Source organism: Solanum dulcamara, chromosome 2 (assembly GCF_947179165.1).
Source record: "Solanum dulcamara chromosome 2, daSolDulc1.2, whole genome shotgun sequence".
NCBI lineage: Eukaryota > Viridiplantae > Streptophyta > Magnoliopsida > Solanales > Solanaceae > Solanum > Solanum dulcamara.
In genome coordinates, this window is record NC_077238.1 from 42,383,794 (window position 1) to 42,395,822 (window position 12,029).

Genomic DNA, 12,029 nt, shown 5'->3' on the forward strand with positions numbered 1-12,029 from the left:
TAGAACAGCATCCCAGCCACATCATATCAAAAATCCAAGGGATTTCTCCGTGGAAATTAAGAGAAATCCAGGCGCGACAGTGGGACGAAACTCCGGCGAAACGCCGGCCACTCGAACTACAAATTCGACGGCCTCCGATGTTATTCGAGGTGGCGCACCACCTGGGGTTGGTAGTGCACCCCCAGGCGCACCTCATACTAAAAGCCCAGCTCCAATGGGTGACGGCGTCGCCGGCGACACACTGTTGAACTCCGACGTTGACGTTCCGGCGACATTCGAGAGTCAAGACCAATGCCATCTTGTAGAGGAGAACAATACGAATACAACCATCCAAAAATCGCCGCCATATACAAAGCCAAACTCGTCGAATATCAATTTGAAGAATTCCGGCGGTGAAGTGATTTCCGAAAGTGGCGGCGTCGCCGCGTCTGGTGGCGAAAATACAAATTGTTCTGGGGGTTTGGTAGACGATCTTACAAGGAACACAATGAACCAAAAAGCCCCATCAGCAACAACACCTATCTCCTCCAATTTGGAAATTAGGGTTCCAATCCAAACTGCCGGAGGCGGCGCAGCGGCAAAGCTCCAATTCCAAAATTGGCAATGTCAACCTATTCATCTTGAAGAGAGGAGTCCAGAAACACAAAAAGCCCCTTCAGGTATGGTCCCTATCAATTCGAATTTATCAATTAGGGTTGCCAATTTGAGTACTAACACTGGCAGCGGCGACACCGGAACTCCGGCGATCGGAAAAAATGTTTCTAGTTTGAATAATAATACGCACCAATATAGTATCCATCAAAAAAATTTAAATTCAAAAAATGACTATCCTAACACACCAAATGCCAATACTAGAATTGAACCTAACGTAAAAATCACCGAAAACACTCATCCAGTGAACGCCCAAAGAAATTCTCAAGGTATTACTAACCCCCATATCAGTACGAACGTTTTAAACCAAGCGCCACAATTTTTAGACACCTCTAACTCAAATTCCAAATTTCCATCTTGTGATAATAGAGTCGAAAACAGTCTTTTAGTGCCCAAAAATGTTTCCCCAGATAATCCTAGCACCTTAACTAATCCTAAAAGTACCAAATACCCTCCCAGTTCAGACTTCCCTCCAATATCTTCTAATTTTCAAAAATACGACCCAAAAAATTCTAGAAATCCGGTAGTGACCCTAACCCCCAGTGCGCTACCTCCAAAGACCAAGCCCCCTATCAACCAACCGGTCACCACAAATCACCCTCCGCCCCCTATAGCAAAACAATCCATGGCCACACGGCTGAGAGCTACACAAACTGAGAATACTACCAAAATTGACCTTACAACCCCAAAAAGAGTAATGAAACAAGGCTGTCCTGCTATTATGTTTAAGAGAGAGGACTACATGATTAAAATGGCAGAATCATGTAAGTACACCCTCATAGGCAAGTTCTATAGCCCAATGCCCAAGATGGAGGTCATTCGAAAGAAATTCATTGCCCAAACAGAACTCCGAGGCAAGGTCAAGATTACGCATTTTAACTCTAGACATATATATATTGACCTGGATAACGAACACGATAGAGCTACTGTCTTAGATAGCAAGCGCATGTACATTGAAGGTGTCTTTATGAGATTTCAAGTTTGGACTCCTACCTTTGATCCAAACTATGAAACCCCCATTCTCCCTGTATGGGTCATACTCCCGGAGCTCCCATGGCATTGTTTCCACAAAGAATTTGTTACGATTTTGCTGGAGGACGTGGGACAAGTATTGCACTTAGACATGGCCTTCATGCAAAAGACGAGGGGTAGCGTAGCGAAAGTAAAAGTCCAAATGGACATCACCAAGCCTAGAATCCAAAGTGTGTGGATTGGCTTTGATGAAAATGATGACCCAAATGGGGAAGGTAGATGGCAGGATATCGAATATGAAGATATACCACTTTATTGTACTTATTGTAAACACCAGGGTCATACTCCTCTAGCCTGCCCAGTCAGCAGAAGAGATGCAGAACGCAATAAGGCCAAAAACAAGGAAGAAGAGCCAAAGAAAGATGAGTCGACAAAAAACACAGGTATGATCTCTTCTCCAACTGTTTTAACTAATGTTGTAAGTGTCAGACAACAGGTACCGATACAAGAAACAACCACCACAACTCAAGGAGGAAGAAACAAAATACAGGAACACTCAAATAATCAGAACAGGAATCAAGTCCCAAACAACCAATGGCAAACCCAAAAGAGAAGAAAATTCAAAGGGAAGACCCAAACCGTACAAAACACCCAAAAGATACAAGGTAACACTCAACAGGTATATAAACCCACTCAACTCAGAACTACAGGTATTGATGGTAATACTGTCACTACGACCAGCGCAATTCAAACCGTACAAAGCGAGCATCGATCAGGTACAATGCTCCCAATCCCCCATGGCTCCCCCTGTAGTCTTAATGTATTGAATGTTTTAACTGTTGCTGCTGAAGTAGTTAATGGAGGTGAGGATGGTGGGTTTCAGGAGAAGCCAACTAACTTGCAGGAAGGGGTACCCAGAGGGGGGGTTATGTCTCATGTTTTGCATGAGAACAGTATGGTTGACCCTAGGAGTGACTCTAGAACTCCTGCTACCACTTCATATATTTTTTCCGCTGCTAAAATAAACGAAAAGAATGTGCAAAATAGGGCAACAGAGTTGCATGAACTGGGACCTGCAGTTTCTCCCATTTTCAATCTAGAAATGGGCAACATTACAACTCCTACTCAGCCTACAAATCTGCAAATCTTGGAAGAAGTTGCACCTGTTAACTCAAAGGAATCCTTGGAGGAAAGAGCAGATATTAGCTTGAAGGACAATGCAATGCATGTTGACAGAAGGGATGTTGATATGCAGCAGCAACAGGGGAGCTGTCAGGTCCCAACTCAAATGCACATGCTGCATTTTCAGGGAGAAGACTCAACCCCTGCAATTCATAACATAAATTTACCTACAATTAATCAGCCTAATGACCACACAAATAGGAATATTGACACTACCAGTCATAATACTCAGCTGGGATCTATGGCCAAGGATTTAGGGTCTGTAGCAAGCACTAGTGTCACAGGGTCTAATGAAAAAAAGAATAAACTGAGCAAAAGGAGAAGGGATGCATTAAAAAAAAGAGTAGAAGAAAGGAATTTGTCTCACGAGGAACAAATTCCTCTGGTAGTAGACAATGTGAAAGAACAACATCGTAACCTTGGATGCCAACAATTTGTGCTGGAGGATGACCAAGGGGGGATGGATATTACACCCTTGCAAACTCAGTACAACCACACACCTCCTCAACATCCTGCAAGCAGAACTGCAGAACAACACACACAATCTCTCCCCAAATGCACCCTCAATACTAATACTAATACTAATATAGAAGTCCCTCCTGACCTGGATGAATATGCAGTTATTGAGTCTGAAGATGAGGGTGACTATGAGGACCAACCCTTGAAGGATCTAGATGAGGAGGATGCTGCCAGTGAACACTTAAACAGACCCTTAGGTACATCTTACACAAATGAGTATGATGATGAGATTCAACGAATAGCTAACTCCCAAGGTTTGTCCCCTAGAGGAATTCATAGAACCAGTCACAGTAATAAACCCATCAGTCCAACTATTTCTGCTCGCACAAGCAGACCTCACACTAGGCTGTTCACTTCCAAAAACTCTCAATGATTAGTACACTATGCTGGAATGTGAGGGGTATTAATACCCAAGGAGCCATGGAAAGACTTAAATCTCTTAAGAGTATCCATCAAATTCCCATTATTGCCATCCTAGAGCCTTTTTCTGATAGCATTCAGATTCAGTACTTCAGAAATCAACTCAACATGGACCATGCTATTAGTAATCCAAATGGTAAGATTTGGCTTTTTTGGAACAAGGATGTAGACTGCAGGATATTGGAAAATGAGGAGCAGTTGATTACTTGTGAATTTAATCATGTAATGAATCCAAATCAGTTCATAGTTACCTTTGTATATGCAAAATGCAAAGATCATCTCAGAAGACCTCTGTGGGATAGCATGCTACAACAGTCAGCCACCTCCCTTCCATGGTGCACATTAGGTGATTTCAATGTTATCACAGACCCTCAAGAAAAGTTGGGAGGTGTCACTTACAATATGAAAAAGAGCCTTGAGTTCATCAGCATCATAGAAGCCTGTGGACTACAAGATCTTGGGTTTTGTGGTCAGAGATACACTTGGTCTAATCTAAGGGGTATAATGTTCAGAATCTGGAAGAGACTTGACAGAGGAATGGTCAACGATAAGTGGCTAGAGATGATGCCTCAGACTACCATTACTCATCTACCCTCTGTGGGTTCAGATCACTGCCCCTTACTGCTGGAGATGACTGATCAAAACCAACAACACACCAAATATTTCAAATTCCTTAACTGCTGGACAGAACAACCATCTTTCTTGGATACTGTTAGTAATTGCTGGAACAGGACCATGGAGGGTAATCCAATGTGGTGTTTCCATCAGAAAATGAAGAGGTTGGCAGCCACTCTTAGTACTTGGTCCAGATTGCAATTTGGTGATATATATGCCAAAGTTAAAGAATATGAAGACAAGACTAGACATGCAGAGGAAGAGCTAATCTCTAGTAATTCTGAAGAGAACAGAACAAAGCTCCATGCCATCAATGCAGAGTATATAAAATACCTGAAACTGGAGGAATCCATGCTAAAGCAAAAAACTCAGTTGCATTGGTTCAAAGAGGGTGATGTGAATTCCAAGTATTTTCATGCCTTGATAAGAGGAAGGAGGAGGAAATTATACATCCATAAGATCCAGAATGAGGATGATAATTGGGTACAAGGTGAAGAAAACATAGCCAAAGCTGCATGTGAACACTTCCAAGCCATTTTCACTGGTGAGGAGACACAAATTCAGGAGCATACCCTCCAATGTATTCCCAGGATGGTCACTGATGAGCATAACAGAAACCTGAAAGCTATCCCTACAATGGAGGAGTTGAGAACTGTAGTGTTTTTAATGAATCCCAATTCAGCTGCTGGACCTGATGGAATGAATGGCAAGTTCTTCCAAGCATGTTGGAACATCATAAAAGAGGACCTCCTTAAAGTGATTCTATCTTTCTTCTGTGGACAAGCTATGCCTAAATACTTTACTCACTCTTGTTTGGTGCTGCTCCCAAAAGTACACCATCCTAACAAGCTCTCTGAGTATAGACCAATTAGCCTTAGCAACTTCACAAACAAAATCATCTCCAAACTCATTTCCCTTAGACTGGCACCTATCCTACCCAACCTCATTTCCCTTAACCAATCTGGATTTGTCAAAGGCAGGAACATTTCTGAAAATATTATGCTAGCCCAAGAGATTATACACCAGATCAAGAAGCCAAATGTAGGAGGCAATGTAGTTATCAAACTTGACATGGCTAAAGCCTATGATAGGGTATCTTGGGCCTATACTTGTCTAGTTTTGAGGAAAATGGGATTTGAAGAAGGTTTCATTGATATGGTATGGAGAATTATGGCTGATAATTGGTATTCCATCATTATTAATGGTTCAAGGCATGGATTCTTTCATTCCACAAGAGGCCTTAAGCAAGGGGATCCATTATCACCAGCTTTGTTTATCATAGGTGCTGAAGTCCTCTCCAGGCTCATGAACAACCTTCATCAACACCCCCAATATCATGGTTTCCTGATGGCTAAAAAGGGCCCTCAAATTAATCATCTCAGTTTTGCAGATGACATCATCATATTCTCATCTGGAAGATCTCATACCTTGAAGCTTATCATGGAAACACTACATACCTATGAGCATGCTTCAGGCCAATTGATCAACAGAGACAAGAGTAACTTCATGGTACCCTCAAATGCCTTCAACTCTACTGTTAGAAGAATCAAGAAAGTTACAGGCTTCAAGCAAAAGAACAGCCCTATCACATATCTGGGGTGTCCTCTTTACATTGGTAGACAGAGGATCATCTATTATTCTGAGCTTATAGCTAAAGTTGTGGCTAGGATAGCTGGATGGCAGGCAAAATTAATTAGTTATGGAGGAAGAGTTACTTTGATTAAGCATGTCATCCAAGCACTTCCTATTCACTTGTTATCTGCTAGTTCCCCTCCTGCAACCACTATCAAGCAAATTCAAAGCATCACAGCCAATTTCTTCTGGGGGTGGAAGAATGAAAGGAGGAAATATCATTGGTCTTCTTGGAAGAATCTGAGTTATCCCTATGAAGAGGGTGGTATTGGAGTGAGACTAATATCAGATGTTGCCAAGTCTTTCCAATACAAACAATGGTGGATATTCAGAACTAAGAATTCCTTATGGAGTGAGTTCCTCAAAGCTAAGTACTGTCAGAGGTCAAATCCTATAACCAAAAAATGGCACACAGGACAGTCTCTGATATGGAAGCACCTCATGAAGAACAAGCACAATGTTGAGCCTCATATCCAATGGCAGATACAGTCTGGTTCTTGCCTCTTTTGGTGGGATAATTGGTTGGGAGTTGGCCCCTTAGCTAATTTCAGGTCAGCCAGTAGTAGACAGAACAATACTAAGGTGTCTTCTTTCATGATTAATGGTCAATGGAATGCAGAACTGGTCTCTCAGAAAGCACCTCCTCAGTTTGTACCTAGCATCCTGGCAAGTAACATCAACTATCAGCCCCACAAACTTGATCAGGCCTCTTGGAAGCCTAATAGCAGTGGGGAATTTAGTTGTTCTTCTGCCTGGGAACTTATCAGGGACAAAAGGAGTAAGACAAGAATTAACTCTCAAACATGGCACAAACACATTCCTTTTAAGTGTTCCTTCCTACTCTGGAGAGCACTTAGAGGGAAACTACCTACTAATGAAAAACTTATCAGCTTTGGAGAAGCCCCAGCCCAATGTTACTGTTGCCATAGAGCTGGTTTGGATACCATTGACCATATATTTGTTTCTGGAAACTTTGCCAGGAAGGTTTGGAGTGTATTTTCTGATTCTTTGGGTATTAGTAAAGAATACACACCCCTTAGAAACCTGATGATGAGGTGGTGGTCCAGTAATTACAGTAATGAGGTCCATAAACTTATCCTACAAGCAACTCCAATCTTCATATGTTGGAACCTATGGAAAAATAGATGTGCCATCAAATATGGAGGGAAGCAGTCCAATATTACAAGAGTGATCTACTCAGTCTTCAAGGATAACTTCAACCTTCTAAGCACTACCTACTCCTATATCAGCTGGCCAAATAGATGGAAGGAACTGGTCCTTCTTGTGGAAAAATGTACTAATGAAGTTAATGTTAGTACTGTCTACTGGAGGAAACCTTCAGCTCACATGGTGAAGCTGAACACTGATGGTAGTGCACTTCACAACCCTGGAAAAATAGGAGGGGGAGGATTGCTAAGGAACAATCAAGGAGATCTTCTCTTTGCTTTCTCAACCCCTTTTGGAGAAGGTACAAACAACCAATCTGAAATATTGGCAGCCATTTTTGGTTTGACTTGGTGTCTCCAATTAGGATATACTAAAGTGATCCTTGAAGTGGACTCTGAGCTAGTAATCAGATGGATAAAACACCTAGCTCAACCACCATGGACTGTCAGAACACAACTCCAACAACTGCAGGACATCAGTCATCAATTCCAGGTTTTCAAATGCAACCACACTTACAGAGAAGCCAATTTTACAGCTGATGTTTTGTCCAAACATAGCCACAAATGCACTACTCCACAGATATATCTCAATAAACAAGAGCTTCCCAAAGAGGCAAGAGCTTACTTTGAGCTTGACAAACTGGAAATGGCCAACTTCAGAAGAAGAAGGCTTAAGAGAATCAAGAAGCCACCATGACCTTGTCAGCCTCCTTGGTCCAACTTACTATTCAAATTACTTATTGCTATGCATAGTAATAATCAATTTGAAGGTTCTATAGTTAGGACCATGGTAAAAGGGAATACCTCCCTTGGCTTATGCCTTCTTAAAATAACCAATCTTATTTTACAGGTTAGGATTAGAATAGAACCTTTCTTCTTTGTCTTTCTCCTTTTTGGCCTTGTAGGTATAAATACACAGGCACCATATCATCCAACTAGTGGAGGGCCAGTCAGGTGTATACTGGAAATTTACCACAGTTGTTCCAAGGTTGGACTTGCCTTAGAGACTCAGCAGTCATACAACACCTGCACAAACAAGCAATTCAACAACAACAACAAAGGTCAGGCACTCAGAATTCCTGCACATGCCACAACTGCAACAACAAACAAAAGCACCATGCAACATCAAAAGGAATCCATATTGCACAGGATCACAGCAAATATAATAGGGGCAAAGCCCAAGAAGTCTCAGCTCAAACGGATAATTGGAGACGTTAGTCGAGCGACCTTGAAAAAGTCAACCGACTTAAGTCCCCAAATGGAGCACTTCACAACTTGGAGCTTCCAACTTGTCCAAATGACCTCCAAACTTTGCAGGGATACAGAAAATACTATATTTGCACAACCAAAGAAGTTTCATCTCCAACGGATAATTGGAGACGTTAGTCGAGCGACCTTGAAAATGTTAGTCGACTTAAGCCTCCCAATGGTGCACTTCACAATTTGGAGCTTCTATCTTGTCCAAAAGACCTCCAAATGTTGCAGGAACACAGCAAATATGGTAATTGCAAAGCATAAGAATTTTCACCTCAATCGGATAATTGGAGACGTTAGTCGAGCGACTTTGAAAAAATTAACCGATTTAAAGCTAACTAGCTCCAAAGAACTGTTTGAGGTCTTTTCTTTTCTTTGCTTTGTCTTTGTTTTTGTATGTAGGTGCAGGTACCCTAAGGAGCTGATCATGAGTAATGATCTCCTCCTGAAGATAGCTTGCAACAACATACAACTGAACAATTCCACTAGCTGGCTACAGGTTTGCAGCAGCCTATATTTCCCCCACATTTGTGTGGGTCTTTGGCTACTTGTTTGTACAGGTCCACAGATATCCAAACAAAGGGAGACAAATGCTAGACATGCAAGAGACTCACCAGCCCCCAACAACAATTCAAACATGCCAGATTCCACCCTTTATTACTTGCATCAGCCCAATTATATCCAAGATACTTGGAATTCCTTGTGTGGTTATTTCTTGGTGTGCAGGCACATAATACATCAGAAATGGAACATTCCAAACTGCAAGGCACCATCTCTTAAACACCAGAGCTACATCCCCTACAGCAAGATACAACAGAACATGGTGATAACCAAGAACCTACAGCAGACTATGACCAAAATACAGCAGGGTCAGATGTGCAGGGTGTTTTGCAACCTGAGGACCTACACCAAGGCATCCAAACTTTGTGGGAGTGCAGTATATATTATTTTGACAAGGTCCAAGAAGTTTCAACACAAACGGACAATTGGAGACGTTAGGCGAGCGACCTTGAAAAAGTCAGCTGCCTTAGGCCTAAAGAGGGTGCCTTTTTTCCAGCTTGTGCAAAAAGCTTCCAAATCTTGCAGAACTAAAGAAAGGGCTGTTTGTGTATACCCCAAGAAGTTTCAACTCAATCGGATAATTGGAGACGTTAGTCGAGCGACGTTGAAACCCAAAGCTCTCTTGGAGGTCCTTTCCTATTTGCTAGCTGGTGCAAGTTCCTTTTTGCCTTTGGTTGTTTGTTGTATTGTTGCAGGTTGCTGGATTGACTCATCAACATGCACTAACAACAACTACAGAAAAGACAACACAGATACAACCATCAAATCAAATAGAAAGCCCCCTGCACAAGGCCCCTGTCTGGTTGGATATTTGTCTTTCTGTGATGTTTTTTGTGCAGGTACAACAACTGCTGGGGAACCTGGGCAAATGAAATGCATCAACATAGAGACTACAGCATTCCAAGAGAGGACCTCACCAACACACCAGCCCTACACCCATACATATTCCATCCCTGCAACACCTGCAGCAGCCCCATTGCATCCCAAAAATCTTGAACCTCCTTGCTTTCTTAATTGTTATGTGCAGGCACATAAGATACCTTCAAAGGAGCTGCTCATCTCTCCATTGGAGGCAACAAGAAGCAGCCTACAGGTTTGCAACAACCCCCACTACTATCACACTTGTTTGGTTCTTTGTTTGCTTGTCTATGCAGGTAAACAAAGTCACAGACAAAGGGACATAACAGCCACTACTGCAAGGGCCTTTCCTAATCCCACCAACTATCCATGCATACCTGCTGTATTCATCCAACACCTGCAGCAGCCCCCTTTCATCCAAGTCCTTTGGGACTCCTTGACTGCTCTCATTGATGAGAAGACAAGAAGATGGAGCTCCAACAAACACAACTCTCTGTTTGTTTACTTGCTGCTATGCAGGCACATTGAACAGCAACAATGGCCCCCTTCCAAAGTCCAAGGCACCTTCAGTCAAACATCTAAGCCAAGGCTGCATTAGAACTCTTGCTTGGCTTATTTGTGGATATGCAGGTACCCCCCGGATCAGTAGACAACACTGGAACCATCCAACCAGCTGTTCAAGTCAGGGCTGCACCACATACAAAATGCATATTACACCTATTCTGTCCCTCAGCTTCCTTAACTACAATCCCAAGCAAGCTGGCTGCTATGGCTACATTTACTTCCTATCATTTCATCCCTCTTAGCTACGATTGTTGTTGCTGCAACTTTCCTTGGACCTACTTGGTACGACATGCCTAAAAAGAGCAAAGATGAAAAGAATTTCCCCAACCCATGCGAGATAGAAGGTTCGTATACTTGTTCTTTCTCAATGTAGCTATGCCTGAGTCGTAGCATAATTGAATAGGACTAGTGTAGGCTACTTTCTTGTATTCTCATGGAAGGGGAGAGTCTCCCTCATTTATGCTTTCTTAGTTGATTTGTACCGAGAGGAGTCCTCTCACAGGTTTAATGCTTTCTAGTTATAGTTAGTCTCTTTTTTGTATCGGGGATGAGTTAGCCGACCTTAATAGGTTAGCCGACTTATGAACCACCATAGGATCGGAGGTAAGGTTTATGTCCCCCTCCTTGTATTTTATTTTGATTATTTATGTTAAGGCTTGGGGGTGTTGCTCAACCCCTGACTGTGCACGAGAGGTGGGAGCCTCGTGTAGGGTCTGTTCCCATAAAAAAAAAAAAAAAAAAAAAAAAAAAAAAAATATGATCATGATTCTAGTTTGATATAAATTTATGGTTATTGCATTAAATTGAAGAGTTTTTCCATGAATTCTCCTATTTTGATCTCTAGGGTTCATAATGTAAATTACCAATATTTTGAATTATACTTCCGAGGGATATTATCTATATGAATTATGTATGAGCTGATATAAAGTTTATGATCAGGCATGTTTTCAAGTCAATTACATGATTTTCAAAGTTAATTGATCAGGCAATTGAGTTCTACTTTATGTTGAAGGTATGAATTTCATGCAAGTTATGTGACTTAGGGCCCTATATGGTGATCTAAGGCCTAAAAGGTGACTTAGGGCCCTATGTGGTGACCTAAGGCCTAACGATATGAATTATGCAAATATGATTATAATGATGAAAGGACAATTCTCACATTACAAGTATGTTATGAAAAATGAGCTATTCTATGATTTCAAACCTATGATCATGACTATGATATATGTAATTATGATTTCTATGCTATGCATGTATTCCATGGGATTTGATTTAGCACCGAGTGGATTTGAGGTGGGGGCCCTAGCAAAAGCCTTAGTAGCAGCGTTATGTCCTATAAACTACGTGCCACCGTAGGTTGCCTTCATGGCCTAGCTATTGAATCCACATATAGCGTATGTATGACTCACCTAGCGAGGTAGAGTCTACCTTGATAAGTAGATTCCCCTTTTTCTTCGTTGTATGGGGAGACAACGAAATTCCATGTAATAGCTCGCATGGTCTTATTGTCGGTTATGGTTCCTATCCCACATATGTATGCTCTTCTAGTATGTTATGATTTTTAAATTATGCTTTTTAAATGTTTTGGTCAATATAATTTTCTTATGACTTTACTTACCTCATCTTATCATGTGA

At 41.7% G+C, this 12,029-nt stretch overlaps 1 protein-coding gene across 1 annotated transcript; it reads left to right on the forward strand.

The window, feature by feature from the left end:
- The first annotated feature begins 3,744 nt into the window (after positions 1–3,744).
- LOC129871405 (uncharacterized) lies at positions 3,745–7,854 on the forward strand. Its single transcript, XM_055946319.1, has 2 exons — positions 3,745–5,069; positions 5,571–7,854. Exons 1-2 carry the CDS (start codon positions 3,745–3,747, stop codon positions 7,852–7,854), a joined length of 3,609 nt encoding a protein of 1,202 aa, XP_055802294.1.
- The last annotated feature ends 4,175 nt before the right edge of the window (positions 7,855–12,029 follow it).

What these genes read in the sequence shown, in the direction of transcription:
- LOC129871405 (XM_055946319.1), top strand. Translation starts at nt 3,745, where the DNA reads ATGGAAAGACTTAAATCTCTTAAGAGTATCCATCAAATTCCCATTATT. An exon ending in CCTGATGGAATGAATGGCAA is followed by an intron (nt 5,070 to 5,570) that starts GTTCTTCCAAGC and finishes TAATGGTTCAAG; the next exon opens with GCATGGATTCTTTCATTCCA.